Genomic DNA, 24,989 nt, shown 5'->3' with positions numbered 1-24,989 from the left:
TGGAACCAGAATTGTACAAAAGTTTAAAGCAAAGAGGGAATAACGTGCACCCGCTGTTGTATCCCCACGATGTACAGCAAAGTGGCTTGGTTTCTATTACAGACACCGATGAATGTGTCTGACTGTCCTTTCTCTAGCAGCTTTCAGCTCCAGAGCCGGGGGGAAACGTTAAGCTGATGTACAAGCCTATGTGATGGCTCCCGTTAGGACAGTTCTGCCGGCACTGTCTAGTACATGCATCAGACCTTCATCTATCATTAAAACCCGTGGTGGCCAAACTTGGAAGACCATATTCTTTTTTCTTAAATAATAAATTTTATTGATATAGCTTGTTTTAACATCACCTAGATTTTGTCCTGTATCCCTCTCCTTCTTAGAAAGTCATCCACTATAACTAAGAATATTTCTTAAGAAAAAGAGGAAGAGAAGACGAGCAAAATTAGTCACTACATTGACAGAACTGGACAGGATATTCAATATCCCACAGCCAAGACCCTCCCTCCCTCCCCCTATGAAGGAAGAAGAGGTGTCCTTTCACCTCTCTTTTAGGCCACATTTATTCTTTGTAATTGCATTTTTGAGTTTTTTCATTTGTTCGTCATTTTTGATGGTTTTATGGTGATTCTTCCATTTCCACTGTTGGCGGCGTTGTGTGCAGTATTTTCTTGGTTCGGCTTACTCCGCTCTGCATCATTTCATAGGTCTTCTCAAACTTTTCTGTATTCATCACATTTGTCATTTATTGTACCGCCATAATAATCCATTACAGAAATATTTCATTTTAATTTGTAAGCACAAAATATTCAGCATCTCAGTCTCCTTCCCCATTATTCTCCCACTTACACTCCACCAAGGTGGGTATATGGTGCTGGTGGTAGTGGTAGGGACAACAGTGAAGAAATGTTCAAAAGAAAAGTTCAAAATGTCCCAATCAATCAACATTGATTGAGTGCCTACCTACTGGGTGCCAGGCACTGTACTAAGCCATGTCCCATGGCCTTATTCTGTGAGCTAAGTTGCTGATAGGGAGGAGGTGGGATTTCCAGTGTGCTAGGAGCTGGTAAGAAGCAAGAGAGGATCAATTAGGAGAGTGGCCCACTCTTCTGCTTGGCAGAGGTGGCAGACCATAGGTGTGGGAACACTACATACGCTGTCAGACTCAGCAGGGGGTCAGTTAACTTTGATGAACTTGTTTCCCCTTTCTTATTCCTTTGTTACAGGAGATGGTTCTCTGGGTAGGCGGAGGCAGAGAGGTACATTTGGAAAGGAAGGTAATGCCAAAAATAATAAATAAATAAAAATTAAAATACAAGGAGGAAGTTTGGGGAAGCAATAAAAGCAAAGCCAGATGGGGCAGACTGCTGTGGTGGCCACCCCCTCAGAAGCAGGTGGTCCTTGTTTGCTAGCAACAAGCAGGCTGTTTACCCAGTACTCACACTATTCATTTCACAGGGTCCCCATGAGGAAAGTAAGCCTGAAGATACCAGGACATTTGAGTTACTGTTATTAAAAAACAAAGGAATGGGGCATGTACTGCGTATAAACTTGCCATGACTGGTTGGGTTTCACAGGCTTCACAGAACACTTATTGAGATCCCAAAGTGCTTCCCTTCAAGTTAGGTCTCTCCTTTGCCTAGGATTAGGCTGGAGGTGTGCCCAAATTCTGGGTTCTCCAGAACACAACAGTAGGAATAGCACAGACTAGCATCCAAGAGCCTGGGTTCTAATCTCAGCTTTGCTACTAGCTTCCTGTATGAGTCATTTCCCTATTTCAGGTCTCAGTTTCCTCATCTGTAAAATGAAGGAGTTGGACTAGATGATTTCTTAGGTTTCTTCCAGCTCAGACATTCTATGTTCTAAGGCTCCTCCCAGCTCTGACATTCTGGGTTCTAAGATCCCTCCAACCTCTGACATCCTGTGTTCTAAAGTCCTTTCCAGCTCTGACATTCTACTGTTACTCATGCTGCTCTGTCTCCCCTTGAGGACTTGCTTTACTTTACACTAGGTTACTTTTAGTCCATTATCAAATTTAGACCTTATACAAACATCCCAAGGAAAAACATTTTGTACTCTCTCATATCTTAAAAATAAGTTCTTCACCTATTCGTAGTCCATGGACTGTGAAGATACTGGGGCGATGGTACTAAGTTGGTGTCAAGCATAGCCCATCAGAATTAATGTTCTAACAACATTAGTCTCTTCACACTATTATCTGACCTTGCAGTGCTGGGTGGTCACAGGGAGAAGTGAGGGTATTTCTAAGCTCAGGTGGAAAGAACACCATAGATTATATGATGATTATTGGTCTTATCTAAGAAATTCTGAGCAAGAAGCATTCATCTGACCTTGACAAGCTAGCTATAGTGGAGCGGCTTGGGGTAGAGAAGAACATTAGCATGAAACTCATGAGGAAAGAATTCTAGGCTCAGCATTCCCAAGAACTTGTTGTGGGACCTGGGCAAGTCTTTTGGTTTCACTTTTCTTTTCTGTAAAATGAGGGTCTTGGATCCTCTACTCTCTAAGGTCACTTCCAGCTTGGGTCTTCTGTTTTCTAAGGCCCTCAGTAACCCCTATATTTCTGGGTCCATATATCTGGAGCCAGAAGGGATGTCAGAGGCCATCTGGTCCAACTGGCTCATTTTACAGATGGGAAAACTGCGGCCCATGGAAATGAAATGAGCTGCCCGAGGTTACATAGGTAGTAAGAATCAGACATGGAATCTGAATCCAGTTCTTCTACATTCTAAGGCCCTTCTCAGTCCAAAATTCTGTTTTAGATCTCTTCCAGGTCTGACATTCTAGGATTTTATTACAATCACTGTTCAAGGCTCCCTTGGTTTATGTAAATATGTCTATTCTCTAAATTCTTAAAAAGACATCTAGATAGGATTAAGGGGAAATCACACACACACACACACACACACACACACACACACACACACACACAATGGGAAAATACTGCCTGTCTATGTAGGCATGGGGTACCCTGAAACACATAACTCAACTGATATCTATCAGGTTCAAGGAAACATGCCAACAGGCTGAAATTTAGCTTGTGAGCCTCAAAATCTCAGTGCTGAAGGAGGGAATGAACAAATGAATACCAGGCCTTCTCAGGTGGCCTATGCTTGGAAAAGATAAAAGGCCAGGAAGCATATAGGGAAACTCCATAAGCAATATCTCCACCACGTTTGTTTATAATGGTTACATAGAGGTCCTGCTATGGTCAAGCAGTGTAGGGTGGTTCCTGGATCAACCTGATAAGCTTATCAGAAGCTGTCCTTTTGTGTGGGACTTTGGATCTAAGAGTTGTTCCCTATTCAAACCCCAGGAATAGGATTCCTTTTAGGCTAAAGAAGACCTATCTCTGTCCTGATTTCATAAGTTTTAACAACTAACCACAAAATGCTTTTGTATAAGCCCTTTGTACCTTGGGGCACACCATTTTGTGACCACATTTGTTAGCTAGCTAATCTTTGCCTTGGAAGAGGTGGGCTAAGGTGAACTTTTCTTTTTCATAGGCATCATTTGCATCAAATATTAATTAATAAACTCTCATCATTATGTCGGAATATGTGGGAATCCTGGTTTCTGTAACATAAAATTGGCAACACTGGTTCATGTTTTCTGAAATGAAGGATGGTTAGTGTATGTTTCATGGACTATCATGAACTGGTAAGTAGAAAGGGAGGTCAGTTGGGCCAGGGAGCCAAAAGGGGTGATGACAAGGACCTTGGGATAGCTAAAGATCTAAAGGAATGACTCCATGCATGGGGTAGATGGAAAGATACAGACAACAATTCCACAAGATGAGAAGTATACATGGAAGACCCACCCGGATGAACTCAAAGATCTGTCTCTGATTCACCCTATTGACTTACTTTCTCTCTGACATCTAGCTATGGGAAAGCTATTGCTCAGCTATTGACTTCCCAGCTTCTAAATTTGGAAAAAAAATCATAAAGCTATTTGCGGCACAATGTAAGTTTCAGATCCAGATGGATACTAGATCCAAATTTAAACAATGGTGTTGCTTTCCATTGGAGGGAGTATTTGTGATCCTATGAATACAGAGTTGGGTCCACTAGCCTGTCTTGTCTTTTACATTTCATCCACGTAAATTACAGACTGCCCAATCAAAGGCTTTGCCCAGTGTGCCAGTCCATAGTAACCTGTCATTATACAGAACTGATCACAAACAGATAATTGAGAGGGATATTTGGAGACTGGTCATACACTTGGGGTAGAACAAGACCAGAAGTAAAGATCTCAGCCTCAGAGGTCTAACACTTTCATTCATGTTTCCATCTTGGCCAGGAGGCTTCTGTTTACTTTCAATCACATTTATTAAGCACCTGCTATGTGCCTGGCATTGTGCTAAGCACCGGAAGTAAGTAGAACGCAATTATCTTTCACCATTGATTTAGGTAGATGCGTAACTATCATGTAAGATGCAAGATCCTTGAAGAAAAAAACCACACACAGCTGACGTGTGTTCCTTATTGCATACCCAAAATACTGTGTTTAGTTTGTTTTTGCCTTTTTCTATGAACAGTTCAAACATAGAAGACTGATACAATATGCTGTTGGTTTAAGACAAAGGACTTCTGAGTTCCTGGCTCTGCTGAGTTCTCTAGTTGAAAAATAAACACAAAAAAACTTGGAAAAGCGAGGTTAAGCCCAGAGTTTCAAGTCATGGTCAGCTCAGCTACGACAGACTGGAAAGCCCAGGTAATAAATAACCAAACCCTTCCTGGAAGCAGGGCTAGATTTCTGTTCATTCCCTCTTTGTATGCTCCAGAACTCGGTAGGGAGGCGCAGAGATTGCTCCAGAGCCATGTTCCTCTTGCATGACGGGCAGTGTGGCAGGAGTGTAGATCTCAGAGACGTTGTCATTGTTCTCCAGGGCGCCATAGGAAAAGGAAGCTTTGAGATCAGGCTGGACGGTCATTCCTTTGTCGTGTAGATTCTGCATACCTGAAAAGAAACCCATTTTTTTCCCCAAAAGAGGATCACATTGGGGTGGGTGAGGGGAATGGGAATACATTTTCACCCCAGCCACTGGCTAGTTAGAGAACTAATCATGTACATTTTCAATTTCCTGAGTGCTTTGGATTTTTCAAGGGAACACCTCTAAAGGCAACCTTTGAAAATTACAGTTGCTTAGCAACAGTCGGATGAATGTTTCTGAAATTATGCAGAAAGACCAGGCACTGTCAAAAGAAGCCACAAATAGGTAACAAATGCAAAAGTTTACGCTTTGGCATAAAATGACTTTGGGAATAGGACAGGGCCTTGCACACAGTAGGTACTCAAGAAATGAATGTTGAGCAAAAATAAATGAGGAGTGGGAAGACTGCGGGTCCTGGAGCCAAATCCTGCCTCTGACACTTATTAGCTAGTGTGGTGGAAAAAGAACTGGAGTCAGAAATACAAAGACATGAACCAGTTGAGTGACCTTGAGCAAGTCACTTATCTTGGCCTCAGTTTCCCCATGTATAAAATGGAAAAACAATAGCATCTGCCTCACAGGGTTATGAGCAGAGGCGTGCTGGAGCCAGCCTGAACTGGCTGCTGAGAGACAATTATTAGCAAATACTGCAAATCAGGGCTGGGTTTTATTGTGTGTTGTTCTGTCTGGGCTTAAGAAAGTGATATTAACGATGCTGGTTAAACTTAAAAATATGTTGCGCGTGCTATTTTTTTTTCAGAGAGTCAGTCATTAAACATTTACCAAGACTCCCTGGTTAGGAAGACTAAATGAGACAATATAAGCAAATTACTTTGAAAAACTTAGATCACTACAAAGTTAGCTACCATTATTGCTATCAATGTGAGCTCTGAGCAGATCACTTAATCCGTCTTCCCCTCGCCCTCCTCCTAGGGTCTCATCTACAAAATGAGGAGGTTCTAGGTAATCTATGATCCTGTGGAATCAGTGATGAGGCAGGCAGGTGTCCCTGTGGTTAGTGTCGAACTTGGGAGTCAGAACTGAGCTCAAATATTGCCTCAGGCACTTAATTAACTATGTAACACTGGGTGAGTCACTTCACATGAGCCTCAGTTTCCTCATCTGTACAATGGAGATAATAATAGCCTCGAGTCCTTGGGGCTGTTGTGAGGATCAAATGAGAGAACATCTATTGAGTGCTTTGCAAACCTTAAAGAGTTATATTACTAATCATGATGAAAATTCATAGAAGACTCGTTTTGGAAAATTTCTGTGTTATAAAACTTAGTCAGCATTTATAGAACCCTTTAAGGCTTGCATGCACTTTGCATGTTATTTGTCTGGACCTCACAATGACCTTGGGAGGGAGATGCTATTGTCATCTCCATCTTACAGATGAGGAAACTGAGGCAAGCACCTTGCTCAAGAGCACATCTGAACTCAGATCTCCCTGACTCCAGGCCCAGCATTCTGGCCACTGGACCACCTACCTGCTCATAATTTATAGAGAGCCAGTGTTCCCCAATGGATTCAAGATGATAGATTTAGCCCTCAAAAATAATTCCTAGCCTAGTGAACCACTCTACCATGAGATTCTGCTGTGTGACGTTTGAATTTGTTTCCCAAGGCAGCAGCACTCTACACAGGGATCCCAAGAGAGTATCTGGGCTCCTCTATGGTGGTTTTCTGAGGAGACATTTCTGGTCCTGCCTTTAGATCTCTAATGTCCCTTTTACACAACAGATTTGCAGTTTCATGTGCAATCCTAGTTTTATTATACTTATTCTTATACTATGGAAATGGTTGTTTTATTTCACAAATTAAAAATAAATCTATAATGCCCCACATCACATTTTCCTTCCCACAAGAATTAGTACCACCCCACAGTTTGGAACCTGCTTTTAAAGAACCATGTGGGACACTGAGTCCAACCCACTCATTTTACAGATAAAGAAACTGAGGCTTAGATGACATACCCATTGTCGTGCAGAGTACAAGTATCAAAGGCAGAATCCAAACTAAGTTCTTCCTGACTCCCAGCTGTAGCCCTCTAGCCCCTAAGCCAAGTTGTTTTACTTTATCTCAGTAAGCTTCAGTGTCCTCAGTTGCAAAAAATAAAGGAGTTTGGGACTGCTAAGTGGTGCAATAGATAGAGCACCAGCCCTAGAGTCAGGAAGACCTAAGTTCAAATCTGGTCTCAGACACTCACTAGCTGTGTGTCCCTGGGCAAGTCACTTAACCTCAATTGCCTCCCAAACAAATGTTCAAAAAGCTACAGGGGTTGGGTTGCGTGATCTCTTAGGTCCCTTCAAGCTCCAAATACAGTGATAAATTTCCCCTAAAATCATATCTAAAATTATGCTCTGAAAGTGGACTTCAGTCAAGTTTTGTGTAATGAAGAAAGAAATGAAGTTCCAGAAATGAAGCCTTTCAGGAAAAAACTCAATATCTCATTTAACAGCTAGGTGGTACAATGGTTAGAGCATTGCATTTATAGTAAAAAAGACCTGGGTTCAAATCCCACCTCACACATTTAATAACTGTGTTTTCAGTTTCCTCATCTGTAAAATGAGTGGGTTGGACTCAGTGTCCCACATGGTTCTTTAAAAGCAGGTTCCAAACTGTGGGGTGGTACACAAGCAGCCCAGGGTCATAGGGAGGTCCAAATGAGGTCAAGATTTAAAGTGGTTTGTAAAATTTACAGCATTATATAAATGCTAGTTATTATAATAGAGTGACTTGCCCAAGGTCACACATGTAGAAAATTAAGGAGCGGGGCTAGAATTTGGAACTGACATCTCTGATTTCAAATAGAATCTGGATTTTGCCTATGTTATGGTATCTCCTCCCCTCCCCCCAACTCGTTTCTTTGTTCCTCAAAACTCTCCTCCACCATAGGGAGCTAGTGGGCTCAAATGTGCCTTCAGTGTTTAAAGAGATTCCAGCCTTCGGGGTTGCGCAAACATTCCGTGGCTGTTGTGACATTCACTTAGGTGTCCTTGAAAAACAGGCACTGATGAGATGCAAATGTAAACATATCCCACACCATATCTCTCTGTTTCACAGTTAACACCCAGAGGCACCTAGGTGGTACATTAGATAGAATGCTGGAGTGAGGAAGACTTGAGTTCAAATCCAGCTCCAGCCCTTACTTGCTGTGTGTCCCTGGGCAAGTCACTTAACCTGTCTGCCTCAGTTTCTTCAACTGTAAAATGGGGATAATAACAGCGCCCATTTCCCAGTGTTGTTATGAGGCTCAAACAAGAAGAAATTTTAGTACACTGCCTAGTACTTAGTAGGTGCTTAATAAATGCTTGCAGGGCTTGGACTAGTCCTTTCTATGCCATTTTTGAAATCTTATGGTCCTGTGAACAAGAGGGACACAGAGTGAAGAGGTAAATTTCTTACTTTGATTCAAAGAAGAATTCCCTAACAAGGGGAACTGTCCAGGGGCTGCCTTGGGTGATAGTGGACCACCACCAAGTCCAAAGCTGGAGGTCTCAAACAAAAACTAGATGACCATTTGCCATGTGCCCTCTTTCTGCCTCAGTTGCCTCATCTGTAAAATGAGAAGGGTGAAAGACGTGACCTCTATGGTCCATTTCCACTCCAAGTCTATGATCCAATAATAGGTTTCTTGTTGAGGCAGGGGTGGGATGAGTAAGGTATGATCACAGTGATTTCTTTGGGGGTACAGGTTGGACCAGATGGCCTCGGAAATCATCAGGTGGGTAGTGAGCTGGCACAGTGGGTAGAGTGCTGCCCTTCAAATCAGAAAGACTGAAGTTCGAATTTTGCCTGAGATTTGTACTAGCAGGGTGACTCTGGGAGAGTCATTTAATCTCTTTGTTTCTCAGTTTCCTCATCTACCTGAAAGATCATAGAGGTCAAAGGGACTTCTACCTCTAAATCTTCAATCCTGTCTTCCTGTCCAGCTCTGAGAGCTTGTTAATATGAGAAATCAATACACATATTAAAGCAAAATGTATTAATTTGCATTTCTCTTAGTATTAGTGGTTTGGAGCAGTTTTCATAAGGTTGCCAACTGTGTGCTTTTCTTCATTAGAGAACTTTTCCTCTCCTCTGACCATTTATTTATTGGGGAATGGCTCCTGTTCTTTCATATTTGACCAATTCCCTGTGCAGTTGGTATCTTAAACCTTTACCAGAAGTTTACTGTGAAGATCCACTCCTACCCCCCATTCTCTTTTCTATTTCTTCTGTTCAGTCATTTTTCAGGCCTGTCTAACTCTTCATGACTCCATTTTGGGGTTTTCTTGGCCAATTCCTTCTCTAGCTCATTTTACAGATAAGGAAACTGAGACAAACAAGGTTTAGTGACTTGCCGAAGGTGACGCAGCTAGTAAAGCCTGAGACTGGATTTGAATCTAGATCTTCCTGACTCCAGGCCAAGTGCTCTATCCACTGCACCACCTAGCTGCCCCTTTTCTACTTCTAGTCCAATTTTCTTTATGTAAAGCCTTTTCAACTGTGTATAATCAAAATGGTTTAAGAACTTCAGATCCCTTCTATGCCTCCTCCAGAAATGTCATTAAGACCCAGCTGTTGTTGGGGCAGTCGCCCAAGATGCAGGCTGGGTGGTCAGCCATTCCTCAAGAGACAATGGTCAAAGGGTAGGGGGCTTCTCAAAAGATGAACCTATGAGCCAGTGATTCCTAGGGAGGTTAGCTCCCTGGAGCAGCTATCTTCTGCGTCTGGGGGACTGTGGGCCATCCAGTGGCACTGCTTTCCTCACATTTGGAGGGTCATTTCTACAAATCAACCTCACAGGCTCAAAAGCCAGGTCTCTCCACATGCCTTCTATTTACCTGCTTGGACAGCTCCTCTGTACTTGGCCCAAAATAGTCAAGAGAATGCTGCCATGCCTCAATTATCCCCAGATCACAGACCTAGAACCAGAAGGCACCTTAGAAGCCATCTAGTCCTACCTCCACCCCATTTTATAGATGGAGAAGATGAGGCCTGGAGGTGATGTGACTTGTATCACGAGAGGTGGGATTTGAACCCTGGTCCACTGACTTCAGACCCAGCGCTCTTTCCATCTTACCATGCAAAAGCCACAGGTGTGGCAAAGATATGCAAATGGGAGGTCAATGGACAGGTAACCCAGGGCCTAGCCCTCCAGCAGGGAATGGTATCCAGGGCTTGCCTACCTGCTACCCTCAGCCAAATGAATCTGTAGAAGACTCAAGGTAATTTGGCCTTGGTACTGAATCATCTTGGCTCTCATCTCCCTCTGTTACTTTGTCATGGTGTGCAAATGATCTGGAGTTCTGCAAGTCAAGGCCAGCTTAGAGTAAGCTCCAGCAGGTCCTAGCCAATCTGGAAAGGCTTCCAGGACAGGTTATGTCACAGACAAACCGTATGTTGTCTGAGGACCAGCCTGAATAAGTTTAGAGACATTTGTCAAGAGAATGTTGTCTCTAGAAGTAGCTTTTTTTTTTTTTGACCATAGCAGCTCATGAAATTGTTCACTAAGGGCACAGTAAGGTGGGATAGGTAGGAAGAAAGGATGATCTACATCAGCGATGGGGGTGGGTCCACTCTGATGAGATCATAGGTCTTTCAAGGAATCAGAGTAAGGAACAGACACACACACACACACATGAACACACACATACACACACAGAATAATACCTCACCTCCTCACCTATCTGGATCTTAGCTGAGAAACAAGGAAGGAAACATATAAGGGCTCTAAGCAGCCAAAAGAGTCACCCCAAAGTCCATGCACCAAAGCTCATGCACTTTCACCAGAGATACTGTATTTCACAGTAATATAAGAGAGCCCCACTGCCTAGCCTCTAGCTTCCAGACCCACCAAAGGTTAGAAACAGCCAATCAGAAAGAGGGAGGGTGGAAAAGAGGGGTGACTACAGGCAGGTACACTGACATCAACAGAGGAGAGAAAAAACAACATCACTAGCAAAAGCAGATACAAGAACTCACAAAGCACAGCAGTTTGGGGCCATTTAGCCAAGGGGCAAAAAATCCTATACTCCTCAATAACCCACGGGCATTGCTATATTCTAGCACAGTATAATAATAACAGGTGTTCAGAAGGATGACCCAGAGTCAAACAAAGGGTAAAGTTATCTTCAGCATCCTCTGTTTAAGAAGACAGGGAAATGCATAAGACTTTGATTATTTTAAAATAATGACTGACATTTATATAGCCCTTTAAAGTTCACAAAATATATCCATGACATTCTTTGGCTCTTGGTACACCCAAGGAAATACACACATTAGACTGTGAGCAATTTGAGGGCAGGGGCTGCCTTTTACCTTTGTCTCCTCAGCTCTTAGCACAGTGCCAAGTATGTAGTAGGTACTTAATAAATGCTTGTTGATTTGAATTGACTTATGGATAGGTACTATCTATCCCCATTTTACAGATGAGGAAATGGAGGCTCTGGGAGGTCACACAGCTAGTAAGCTCCAGGGGATGGCAGTATTAAGGAATGAAGCTGAACCTGAGTAAGGCAGGAACCCTTAGGTTCAAAACCTGCTTCAGATGCTTACTAGCTATATTATGCTGGACAAGTCACTTGCCTTGGTTTCCACATTTTTAAGATGAAGGAATTGGACTAGATGGTGGCCATGGTCCCTTTCTAGCTTTAAATCTATGATCCTGGTAGGGCTGAAACCTAGGCTTTCCTGACTTCAATTCCAATATCCATTATGCCATGCTGAGCTTTCCTCTCCCTCTCCCTTTCTTTCTTTCTCATTCTCTTTTCCCTCTCTCTCCTCATCTCTTTTCTTTCTTCCCCTCTTCCTGTCATTCCTTCTCCCCTCTTTTTCCCTCTCTCTCTTTCTTTCCTTATCTCTTTCCCTCTTCCCCTCTCTGTTTCTTTCCCCTTTCTTACTTTCTTCTCTCCACCTCTTTCCCTTCCTTTCATTTCCCTCTCTCCTATCTCCCTTCCTCTATTTCCCCTCTCCCTAATTTCTTCTTTCTGTCTCCATTCCCCCTCTCCCTCCCTCCTTCTTCCTCTCATCTTTCCCCCTTTGAAATTGAACATTTCCTTCAATTATTCAAAAACATCATTCTGAGAAAGGATCCCTAGACTTTGCCAGATCACCAAAGGGGGTCCAGGTTCCAAAAGAAGCTGCTCTAGAACATAGAATTTAGCATGAGAAGCACCTCCGAGATCATCTGGGACCTAACCCAACTCCTTTGTTTGTAACAAGAAAACATAGACCAAGATAGAGTACAGGGATTCCCCTAAGAACCAACAGGGGTTGAGGAAACATCTTCACCCTACAATGGGGCAGCCCAGTGGCACAACAGATGGGGTGCTGCTGCGCTTGGAGTCAGATAAATTTGAGTTCAAATCCTGCCTTAGACGTTTATCAGCTGAATGACCTGATCTAAGTCATACAACTTCGTTCAGCCTTGGTTTCTTCATGTAGAAAATGGGAGGGGGGCTCAAAAGCCTCTCAATCTGTCAACTAGCTCTAAATCTCAATCATCTGGAGAATCCCTGACCATTCAGAATAATGCTCATACCGAGGGTCTTCATGACCTGGATTCTGATGTGTTAGGCAATCATTCTATCAAGGGAGACAGATGTTCCCTCCAATAGACAGAATACAAAACATGGAGGAAAAGGGAAGTAGCTTTAGAGGAGTTGGAGTTCCTTTAGAAAACAAAAACTGGGTGAAGGGGGCTTAAACCAAAATAATAAAAGCCAACGGAGCCATCAGCATGGTGGCGGGCCTGGAGTTAGGAAGACCCAAGTTCAAATCTGGCCTCAGACACTTACTAGCTGGGTGACCCTGGGGTAAGTCACTTAACCTCTGCCTGCCTCAATTTGTCCAAATGTAAAATGAAGATAATAGTGCACACCTCTCAAGGTTGTTTGTAAAATGTGCACAGCACAGTGTCTGGTATGTTGAAGGCGCTATATAAATGATTATTCCCTTTCCTTCCCTTTCCCATGTTTCCATGAGCCCATGGAGGGAAAAAGAACCATGGAAAAAACCTGAGATGAATGACAGCTCAGCTAACCTTTTGTGGGCAAAGCACTCGGGCTCCTCCCTCCCCTCTTCCAAGACCCCTTCTTCCCCCTCCCTTTCACACTCCCCCTCCATTCCACACACATGTTCAAGGATGAAGATGGGTTACCTGGCATGGCATCCATGGAAATGTAGGGTTCAAATGGAACAGCCTTCTTTCTGTTCCTCGTGATCAGGAAGACCCCCAAGAAGGCAACGAGGCAGCTAAGGAGAGTGGATAAGGGACACAGAATAAGGTCACAAGCCAGAGAGTGAGACCAAGACCCCTCACTCTAAGGGACACAGAGGATATGATGCCATGGAAGACAAGCCTGGGAGCAGACTTGGGGCCAGGGCGTGGCATCTCCTGCCTCAGCCCCAGCCTGCACCTCCCTGCTGGCTCCACCCTAGCAGTAATAAAGAGAAAGACTTCCTTCCTTTGGTAGAGTCACCCTGAAAATGAATGATGGAGAAATGGGAGGAGTCTGGGGAACTGGGGAAGACTGTGTTCTCCTGCTAAGGACAACTTCCTAACATCAGGAAACCTTTGTGGCTTAAAATGATTCTCCCACAATGACAAAATGATCCTGGCGAGAAGACTCGAGTTCAGATTTAGCCTCAGATATGAGCTGGGTGACTCAGGAACTTGGCTGTTCCTTGCCTCAGTTTCCTCATCTGTAAAATAGGAATAATGCTAGCATCTACCCTGGATTGTTGTGAGTCTCAGATGAGATTAATAACTGCAAAGTGTTTAGCACAATCCATAGCAGGTGCAGATAAATGCTAGCTATTATTGTTTTGGAGGTTACACATGCCATTACTTTACCAAGGGTGTCCTAGAATCAAGTGATCACAGATCTAGAACTGGAAGGAACCTCAAAGGTCACTGGATCCAATCTCTTCATTTTACAGATGAGGAGACTGAGGCCCAGGTTAAATGGTTTGCCCGACCTTACGCAGGTAGTGACCAAAAGTGGTAGGATTTGAACTCAGGTTCTCTGGCTCCACGTGAGTGCCTTATGACTGAGGAAAAGCTGAATTGGGCTCTAAGAAATCTACAGAGAGGAGGAATTCAGAAACACATAGAGAGGTTTGTATGAATTTAGGCAGAGTAAAATAGGGTAACTTTGGGAAGTAGGCTGGATTTGGAGGAAGAGGACCCACGGTCAAGTCCCTGCTGCCTGTGTGAATTTGGACAAATCACTCTGTTGCCTTTGACAACGTTGATGTCCCTCTTCTCCTATCTCTCTGCCTATCTACCTATCTGTATATGTATATATATGTATATCTCTGTGTGTGTGTGTGTGTGTGTGTGTGTGTGTGTGTGTGTGTGTGTATATAACATACATATACATATATAGAGATATAGACAGACAGGTCAATATATCTATCAATCTCTCTCTCCCCCCCCCCCCCCCAGCCCTAGCCTCTTTCCTGTCTCCTGTCCTGAATCACCACTGCCTTTTGGAGATGCAAACTGAATGTCCTCTAGGTATCTCAAACTCAATGTGCCTAGAACAGAGCTTATTATCTCTCCCTCCAAACCCTCCTCTCTTTTAAACTTTCTTATTATTGTCAAGGATACCATCAGCTTCTCAGACTCCCAACCCCAGTCCCTCATTTGCACTCCCCTTCCATAATTAATCTGTTGTCCAGTATGGGTCATTCCTTTCACTCCTTTCAAGTCCCCTTTTCTTCACTCCCATGGTTTTCCCCTGCCTCCCCGTGGTGCAGTCATCACCTCACACCTGAGTTAATACAACAGCCTTCTAACTGTTCACCCTGCCTCAAGTCTCTCCCCACCACAAACCATCCTCCACTCAGCTCCCAGAGTGACTTTACTCAAGGACAGATCTGATGGTGTCCCCTCCTGCTCAATCAATTTGATCCTGACCTCCAGGATCAAATATAAACTCTGTTTGGCATTTAAAGCCCTTCACAATCTGGTGCCTCTCTCCCAGTTTCCTGTTTTACCCCTCTCCACATATTCTGTCACATGCCACTCTGGCCTGCTTACAGTTTCTTCCACATGGCACTCAAGTGATTTACCAAACTCTGAGTGTTTACAATCAAGTGTCCTCCATGCCTGGAATATCCTTCCTTCCTCACCTCTGCCCCCATGCTTCCCGGGCTGCCTTCACATTTCAGCTGAAATCCCACCTTTTGGAAGAGCCCAGTCCTCCCGAATGAGAAAGCCCTCCTTTCTGAGATCACCTTCCACCTACAATGAAGCTTGTCTTTTAGACATCGTCTCCCTCATTTGACTATAAGGTTGTTGAGGGCAGGGCAGCCCTTAGTGCAGCGTCTGGCACATGGTAATCATTCAGATGCTTCTTGGGTGACTGACAACATCTCAGGACCTCAGTTTTCTCATCTGTAAAATGAGGGATTGTGCTCAATGACCTCTAAGCTCCCCCGGCTCTAAATCTACAATCCTATGATGAAAAGCAGAACAATATACACCAAGTACAATGATGTAAATAAAAACGATACTCGAATACCATTGAACACAGATTAATTTTCACACTTGCCACTTGTGTGATTCTAGCAAAGTCTAGGGGAAGGGAAGAAAGTAATTATTTTATATAGAGTCTGCTACATCCCAAGCATTGTGCTGTGTTTATAATAATAATGATGATGATGATAACTGACATTTATATGATATTTACTATTTGTCAGTTACTATGCTGTTACCGTCTCATCTGATCCTCACAACCACCTTGGGATGAAGATATTATTGTTCTCATATTACAGATGAGGAAACTGAGGAAGACAGAGGTTAAGTGACCTGCTCAACTAGTAACCAAGGCTGTATTTGAACTCCAGTCCTGATTCCATCTGTTTTACCTAGCCGCCTCTTGAGGTCTCCAGAAAATGAGAGAGGCTGCACCAGATGACCTCCAAGGGCTAATCCAGCTTGAAATCGATCATTTTTAAGCATAGTGACACATTGTGGTCTCAGAGAATAGAGGATGGAAGGCGTTCCCCTCCTCTTGTTAGAGCTGAGGCATATGGGGATGGAGTCAGAGGTTATCATTTTGTCTGTTGGTTTTAACTGGAGCTTTTCCTTGTTATAAAGAAGGGTCTGTAGTTTGAAATGACAGTGGTATGAAAAACAAAAAGCATAAATAAAGCTTTTTAAAAAATTAAACTATGTGTTTGTGTGCAGGCAACGAGGATGGACATTAACTCACCCCAGTGCAAACATACAGATGTGGAGAGCATCCTCACCGATGAAATCCAAGTAAAATGTTGCTCCTAATATAGGAAAAAACCATAAAAATGTTTAAGTGCTTTTCTTTAACATAATTTTAAAAATAAGCTTGAAAAGATTCTATATACAACACAATATTCACAGCGGTGCTTTGTTTGTGGAAACTGAGTAGATGTATCTAGTGACTGGGGCAAAGCGAAACAAACCATGGCACTTGAGTGTTAACAGAATCTGAGTGTGCTCTAAGAGATGATAAATGGGATGGATACAGAGAAGCCTGGATAGACTTACCTGAACAGATGTAGAGTGAAGTAAGCAGAACCAGGACAACAAAACACACAATGACTACTATGATATACAATAACAGAACATGAAAGATGTGAAATTATAAAGAACAAATGTAGCCCCAAAGAAGAGAGCTGAAGGAACCTCATCCCTTCCTCCTGCTTCCTGCTCTGCTTCTTTGCAGAAGGTTGGGGTCCACAGAAGGAGAACACTGCACATTGTTTTGAAGTGTTGACTGGTTTTGCTGGATTTTTTTCTCTTATCTTCTTTTTCTTAAAAAAATTCTTTGTTATAAGGAATGGTTCTCTGGGAGGAGAGGGGATACATGGGAAATCTAAGCAATGTGAAAAATAAAATATAGCAAATTTTTTTAAATATAGAAAAAATTTTTAAATAAAAAATAGTTTTAAAACTTCAGCGAAAACAAACACAAAATAAAGGGCAAGACTTTTTTTTTTTTAATCCCATCTCCTTGTCTTTAATAAGGCAGAATCAAAGGAATTATCAACTAACAAATAAGCAAAGAAAATGCATTTATGTGCTGAGTTCCTTTAACTATAAAAACAGTTATCTACATAGCATAGGATCATAGAATCCTGCATTCAGAACTGGGAGACGGGAGAACCCGTCATTTTACAGATAAGCAAACGAGGTCCAAAGAGTGACTTGCCCAAGGTCACACAGCTAGTGTTAGAGGCTAGATTTGAAACAAAGCAATTCAATACACTTTATGTACAGGATCTCCTTTGAATCTCACAAGCCTGTGAGGCAGATACTTTGTGGAGAGTATTATTCCCATTTTACAGATGAGAATGTTGAATCTTACAGTGATGAAGTAAGTCGCCCTGCTTGTGACTCCGGTAAATGTCAGGAGGCTAGATTTGAGCCTACGTCCTCCCTGACTCCAGACCCACGACTTTTACCATTAAATTACATTGCTTTCCCGTGTGATACCTGCTCAACATTCCACTACCATTTGCCCTGGTTTTTTTTTTTCCTTCTGTTTGAACTCTTTTTGAATCAACTGAAAACACACTAGCTTTGGGGCTGAATTCTGCCTGTGAATTCAGTGAACTCACTGAATACCTGTGAGACTCTGAGCAACCTCAGCGTCCTCATTTATAAAGCAAAGGGACTGGGTTAGACGGAGCCTCAGTTCATCTGCCCCATGCCTTTTCACCGGCCGTTCCCATGTCTGGGATTCTCTCCCTCCTCATCTCTGCCTTATGGCTTCCTTTGAATCCAAACTAAAATTCCTTCTCCAAAAAGTCCTTCTCTAAACCTTTTGATCTACCGCCTTCCCTCTGTTGATTTTTCCAAATTATCCCATCTCCCGCTTGATTGTACAGGCTTGTTTGCATGCTGTCTCCTCCATCAGCCTGTCAGTGACTGTCTTTTACCTTTCTTTGTATCCCCAGAATGACTGGAACATAGTAGGTGCTTAATAAATGTTTACTTCCTGCCCGCCTACCTTTATTACTACTGATTAGTGATATTTGTTATTTACCACTAATTCATCAATTATTTATCGCTATGTATACGTTACTACATATATCATATTTGTTTATTTTATATTTATTTATATTTCATATTATTAATAAATATATATTTGTTCTATATAATATATATTACTGTATATCATATATTTATCATTTATCTATTACTATTTATCGAGCCATGCTACCAATAAAATCATTCTGGAAGGAAACTATACATATACTCATATTTCTTATAGTTGGACCAACTGACAGCACAACGTGGGGGAAGAAGACTTGGGTTAGGAAGCCCAGATCGGGCTGAGTGACCACAAGCACAGTCACTTCTCTCTCCGAACGTCTCGCTAAACACCACTGATTATCTATGTAGACCAAGGGCAACTAGGCGGCACGGTGGAGAGAGTGCCAGGCCTGGAGTCAGGGAGATTCATCTTCCTGAGTTCAAATCTGACCTCAGAGACTTATGAGCGATGTGACGCTGGGCAAATCACTTCACCCTGTTTGCCTCAGTTTCCTCATCAGTAAAATAAGTTGGAGAAGGAAAGGACAAACTACTCCAGTATCTTGGCCAAAAAACCCCCAAATAGGGTCATGGAGAGTCAGACGTGAATAAAAACTGACTCAACAATAAAACTTTAATTAGGCCATGCTCAGATTTTACAGAAGCCCTATTTGGCCTGAAAGACTACCTAATATTTGGACTATTTATAGCAAGCACTGGGAAAAGGGATGGGGGAAAAAGGCATTCCTAGTAATACAGCTGCTCTCTTCTCTGAGATTCAGTCTCCCTATTCTATCCTACCCCAAGTCTTAAGAGTTACAGTGCAAGACCTGGTTTGGAATCCTGGCTCTGGATGACCTTAAGTCATTTAAACTCTCTGGGCCTCAGTTTCCATCATTTCCAATGGGGACAGTGTAATTTGTACTAATTATTTCACAGAGAGGTCATGAGCAAAGTGCTCTGCAGACTGCTAATTGCTCTAGAAATATGATACATCCTTACCATACAAATACTGAGGATTGTTCAAGTGACCTTGCCCAGTAGAATTCTGAAGATTTTGACCTACAGAACCCATCTCAAGGCTCGCCAAGGTCCCTTGAGGGAGGGTGCTAAGGAAGCTAGAGGTTTCCTCTTGGGATCCTGAGGATCATCTCCTACTGGAGTCAGTGGTACAGAAATGTTAGGCCCAGGGGTCATATCCAACCTATCATGCCCAGAGTTGTTGAGAGGGAAGCATTTTATAAACCTCAGAGCTCTCCAGAAAGCTGTGTTCTCTTCTTATTTGTTAATACAGGGATGGAATGTGTCCTGGGGCAGTTAAGAGGGTCAAATATGATCAGAGAAATGAAGATCTTGGTAAGGCCAATATGTAAGCATGAGTTAAGTTTTAATGGACTCTCATGGACGTGTACTTTAGAACGGTTTTTTATTTAAAAACACTTGATTTATTTTTTAAAAATTCTAAACTTAAACACTAAATAATATGGGCAATTCCACATACAGAGTAGAATTGAGAACTTTATTTGGTTTCCCTATGGTCCCCCTCCCCCCAATCCCTCCTGTCAGAATCTCAGGAGTACATAGGTCAATGAAAGTTAGGGCTCTTCTTAAGGTTGGGGTCAAAAGATTACCACATAATTATAGAACTGTGACCAAATCACCACAAACAATAATCTAACTGCAGAAATGGAAAGAACACATCAAAGGATCAGAATGAGTTCTTCCTTCACTACTTATGAGCCAGTACGACCTTGGGAAAGCTATTTCTCTGGTCCTTAGTTTCCCTACCAGTAAAATGAGGGTTGCATTAAATGATCTCCAAGGGTCCTTCCAGCTCAAGATACTCATAGATTTATATACCTTCCAGTTCTAAAATTCTCCATATTAAGGCCCTCCCAGCTCTGACATTCTGTGTTCTAAGTGCCCTCCCAGCTCTGATGTTCTGTGTTCTAAGATTCTTTCTAGTTCTGCCATCCTCTGTTGTAAGGGCCCTCCCAGCTCTGACGTTCTGTGTTCTAAGATTCTTTCTAGTTCTGCCATCCTCTGTTGTAAGGGCCCTCCCAGCTCTGATGTTCTCTGTTCTAAGATTCTTTCTAGTTCTGCCACCCTCTGTTCTAAGGCCCTCCAAGCTCTGTGGCAAATTTATATGGCAGTTTGCCAAATATTTGACATATATTACCTTATTTGCTTTTCACAAGAACACTGGGAGAGAGGTGTGGTTATTATCCCCATTTTATACAGAAGAAAATGGAGAATCAGAGCATATTCCCTGGGCTCATATAGCCAGTAAGTGTCTGGATTTAAGGCTGGATTTTAACTCATACTTTCTTGAATGTAGGTACAGCATTCTATCCATTGCTCCAGCTCACTACCTTTCATTTCTTGATCTGAATTTTATAAGGACCCATGTAAGCTGTCAAATGGATAAGACACTGGATTTGGAGCCAGGAAAACCTGAGGTTCAATTCCACTTCCTATACTTATTAGCTTTGTGAACCTGAGATTAACTCTCTGTGCCTCACTCTCTTCATCTGTAAAATGAAGGGGTTAGACTTTCAGGTCCTTCCTAACCCTAACATCTATAATTTTATAATTCTCATCATGCAGAATGATCCAGCAGAAAAAGAAGGCATGACTTGATAAGAAATGCTTGATTAGCCCCTAGGATTGTACATTAGTGTCATCTCCATATTGTCAACTATAAAAAAAAAAAAAGAAAATTGAGGCATTTCACAATAGTTACCTGCCGTAATGGCGATGGTTGTAGACAGAATGTAGCCTACACTGGCGATCAAGGAGGAGTCATAGAGCTGGGTGGCCTGGCTTAAGAAGCTTTAATAGAGCAAACAAGTACATTGGTCAGTTCCTTGGGGGAAAGGTCAGGAAACTGATGATTCAATGCCCTGACTATGAGTGGGTTATGCTGGAACCTGAAAATTCAAGAAAGCATCTAGTATCAAAAGAATCAAGGTTATCATTACTTTCATATTACTTGGCATCACATTTGAGGAAAGAAATGGTACTTGAGAAGACTCACATCTACCTGTCTCTCTGCTGGCCACCTTTCCAACTCAACCCAGTGTCTGGCACATAGTAGATGCTTAGTAAATGTTTATTGATCCACTGATGGATTGTCATGGTTCAGAACAGAGGGATGAAACACTGATCACTCCTTTCTATAGAAAGATGAGAGATCTGGACCCTCAAATCTCAGATCCTACATTCTGGATAGACCAGGCACTGTTCCCTGAACATGCCGCCCTCTGATTTTCTGCCTCTGGCAAAATTCTTTCTTTGGCCTGAAATTCCAGTTCTACTCTTTCTCCTCTGAAGGATGAGGTAATGTTCTACAGGGTCTACTTCAAAGGCTTCCTCCATGAAGCCTTCCTCTTCCTCTATCCAGATGTAATCTTTCTCTCCCTTGAACCCTTATGGTACCTTGGCTGTACCTTCTCATTACATTTTTTTATACCTTTCCCTTTGTATTATAGCTCTTTTTTAAAAAAAAAAAATTATTCTTTCCCAATTACATGTAAAGACAATTTTGAACATTCATTTAAAAAAAAATTTGAGTTCCAAATTTTTCTCCCTCTGTTCTCCCTTTTTAAAATGGTAAACAACTTGATATAGGTTCTATATGTCCAATCATATCATAGCTCTTTTGTGCATTCCCTCTTTCCCTGTTAATAGACTGTAAACCCCTTGATGCCATTTTGGGGAATTCTTTGTAACCTTAGCACCTAGCAAAATGCCCTGGAATTGGACTGAGTAGGTCTGAGCCAATTGAGGATACCAGAGGAATGACAGACAACTGACATGGATAGGAAATTAGAGAAGGTGTTCTGCTGCTCTAGGCTGGCTCTCCTCATATAGTTTTTAGTTCCTCAGGGTTAAGAGAAATCTTGTAGGATTTTTGACCCTTCTGGAGCAAATGTGATGCCACCCCTGGAGGAATTGGCTGGGGAGTATAAATATCGTTGATATCTTTCATTTTAAGGCTCTTTTTCTCCCATGGTTTCAAAAGTGGGACCTAATCAGCATCTGAAAATGGAGGATGGTAGGGGGCAGCAAGAAGAGAAGGCGGCTTACGCAGCTTGATAGACTGCCGTGGCGACCATGCACACCAGCATCACGTAGAAGATGGGGTAGTCAAGCTGGAGGTTCCCTTGAATGGATAAGATGAGCATTCCTGCCACAGCCTTGACAGTTACCACTGTCATGGAACCTGGAAATGATTCACAGAATTTTCAAAAATTATTTTCTTAACAAAGACAAAATTCACATACATATTTTCTAATATTAACTTCACTAATCCCATAGAATCCTGGTAACAAAGAAAAACAGATAAAACTGAAGGATAAAACCATCATGTCTTACATTGCATGCCACACAGAGGCAGCTAGGTGACTCAGTACACAAAGCACAGGACCTTGCGTCATGAAGACCTGAGTTCAAATCCAATCTCAGACACTCACTAGCTGTGTGACTCTGGACAACTTACCTGCTTCAATTTCTTTTTCTATAAAATCGGGATAATAACAGCACCTACCTCCCACTGGTGTGAGGAACAAATGAGATATTCTTCACAGACTTTGAAGTGCAATAGAAATGCTAGCCACCCATAGTCTCATGTCTCTCTACAGAAAAAAGTATTCAGCATTTCATCCTCTGTTCTGAACTACAGCCACAGAACAATTATTAACTACCCACTGAGTGCAAGGTATTGGGCTAAGTACTGGGGATACAGAGAAAGACGAAAAGACAATCCCTGTTCCCAAGTAGCTCACAATATAATGAAGGAGACAACAGGCAAATTCATTATATTTAATCTGTGCTTAGAACTCCCATTTAAGGGAAAATTTTCATTTATTTATATGTTATCTTTACGTATTATATTAGGAGCTCCTTTAAGACCTGAGACTATGATGAGTTTTTATTCATATCCCCAGATTGCAGTAGAGTGCTCTGAACATAGTTAAGTATGTAAAATAATTTTCATCCATCCATCCACCCACCTGTCCATCCATCCATCCATCCACCCATTCATCCGTCCATCCATCCATCCACCCATCTATCCATCCATCCGTTCATCCATCCATCCGTCCATCCATCCAACCGTCCATCCATCCAACTGCCATCCATCCATCCATCCATCCATCCATCCATCCATCCATCCATCCATCCATCCATTCATCCATCCACCCATCCATCCATCCATCCATCCGTCCATCCATCCCTTCATCCATCTGTCCACGTGTCCACCCATCCATTCGTCTGCCCATCCATCCATCCATCCATCTGTCCATCCATCCATCCATCCATCCATCCATCCATCCATCCATCCATCCACCCATCCATTTATTTATTTATGCAGAAAGAAACATGAAGTGCACAAATTTAGAGCCATCTTTATCCCAAATATTCCAGTGGACTATTTGCGCCCTACTTGTGGTAGAGCCTTCTGAACCTGTATTGGCTGGACACACTGTACCTTACACAGTGATGTCATTTTGGTCTTCTTGAGAATGGAGGACAACCACCAGTGTATATTTCTTCTCTTTTTCCTCTTATTATTTCCTACCTGTTCCTCTGAATTTCTTATGATGTAATAATATATTCCATTAGTTATATACCACACAATGAGCACCTACTTTATTTCCAGTTTTTTCCTACTGTATAAAGTGTCACTAGGAGTATTTTGTTATGTATAGATTTACACCCTCTCCCCATTTTTTTGTCTTTGATCTCCTTGGAAATGAGTAGTGCCCAGTAGTGAGATCATTTGGTCAAAGAATTTCAAACTGTTTCCTAGAAATGACTGGATCAAATCACAACTCTACCGATAGCGTAGACATATGCAGATGGGTGTGTTTTAGCAGAGTGTCACAAATGACTTGAGTGGGTCATTCACTCAGGTGCTCAAATTCCAGCTACAATTCCACCTCCTCCTGGAAACCTTTTCCAATCCCTTTTCATTCTGGTGTCTTTCATCTATCGATTATCTCCAATTTATCCCATCTATACCTTGTTTGTATACAGTAGTTTGCATGTTGTCCCCTCCTCCCTCCTGCACTAGACTGTGAGGTCCTAGAGGGCAGGCTTGCCCTCAGGACAATGCACTGTCTTGTGCATTTCTTTATGTCTCCAGTGCTTAGCACTATGGGGCACAAAGCAGGTGATGAATAAATGCTGACTGACGGAGAAATTTAAAGGCATACAAACAAGAGGGGTAATTTAGGATGCTTGGCTTTTAAAGCCTTTCACAGCCTAATCCTCACCCACCTTTTCAGTCTCATTATACCCAACTCCCCTTCCTGCCCACCATAGTCTAGGGGGATTGCCCTTCTCTCTGCTTCTCATGAACAGCACTCCCTCTCCCATCCTTGCCCTAAACCTGAACAGCGCTCCCTCCTTACAGAACCCATTCTTTCTTCAAGACACAGCTCAAGTACATGATGTCTGATCCCTGAAGAGCTAATGTTCTCTCTCCTAAAATACTTTCTATTCAACAACTTTCCTTTTATTTTTTATTTATTCTTTAGAGACAGAGAGGCACATACTGTCTCCCTCAACAGAATGTGACAGATCTAGGAGCAGTGATTATTTAGATACACTTGTCTTTGTGTCTACAGTGCCTACCAAAGTGCCTGATTAAGATGAGGTTGGAAAGGCAGATATGGAGACCATATGGGTAGATGGGACCTTACTAAATACCACTTCATTGTACAGGTCTGATGTTATGCTATAACAAGAGAAATAATAATATCTTTTGTTATCTTGATAATACTTATTATGCTTCCTAGGCACCATATTGGTAGTCCAGGCTCTAGCTTAACTCACTTACAGTCAGCAAACTGAATTAGATCTTTTCTGACCTTTCCTTCAAGGAGCTGACCAATGTGCTTGTTTCCTTCAAGGAAGCTTCTTAAGCCAGGCCACCCAGCTCTCTGACTTCTCCTCGATAGCCAGTAGAGGCTAAACTCTGTCTACAACTGTGGCAATCACAGCACGTAACAACTATGGTTT

General features: G+C 42.3%; 1 protein-coding gene across 3 annotated transcripts in view; it reads right to left on the bottom strand.

Annotated features, from left to right (window-relative positions):
* Window positions 1-4,322: 4,322 nt before the first annotated feature.
* Window positions 4,323-24,989, bottom strand: part of NIPAL3 (NIPA like domain containing 3) — a 60,026-nt gene continuing 39,359 nt past the window's right edge. For 2 of the 3 annotated variants that reach the window (XM_072609327.1, XM_072609326.1), the window contains exons 8-12: window positions 22,053-22,188; window positions 20,707-20,795; window positions 16,162-16,225; window positions 13,098-13,192; window positions 4,496-4,977 (exon numbers count right to left, since the gene is read on the bottom strand). In XM_072609327.1, the coding sequence (XP_072465428.1) occupies window positions 4,778-4,977; window positions 13,098-13,192; window positions 16,162-16,225; window positions 20,707-20,795; window positions 22,053-22,188 (584 nt within the window). In that variant the 3' untranslated portion in view covers window positions 4,496-4,777. Of the gene's footprint in view, window positions 4,978-13,097; window positions 13,193-16,161; window positions 16,226-20,706; window positions 20,796-22,052; window positions 22,189-24,989 lie in introns of all 3 variants that reach the window. The other variant, XM_072609325.1, reaches the window with a different exon arrangement.

Source organism: Notamacropus eugenii, chromosome 5, assembly GCF_028372415.1.
Source record: "Notamacropus eugenii isolate mMacEug1 chromosome 5, mMacEug1.pri_v2, whole genome shotgun sequence".
NCBI classification, from domain to species: domain Eukaryota; kingdom Metazoa; phylum Chordata; class Mammalia; order Diprotodontia; family Macropodidae; genus Notamacropus; species Notamacropus eugenii.
The sequence above is the reverse complement of the archived record's forward strand: the minus strand, read 5'-3'. Positions and strand labels throughout refer to the sequence as shown.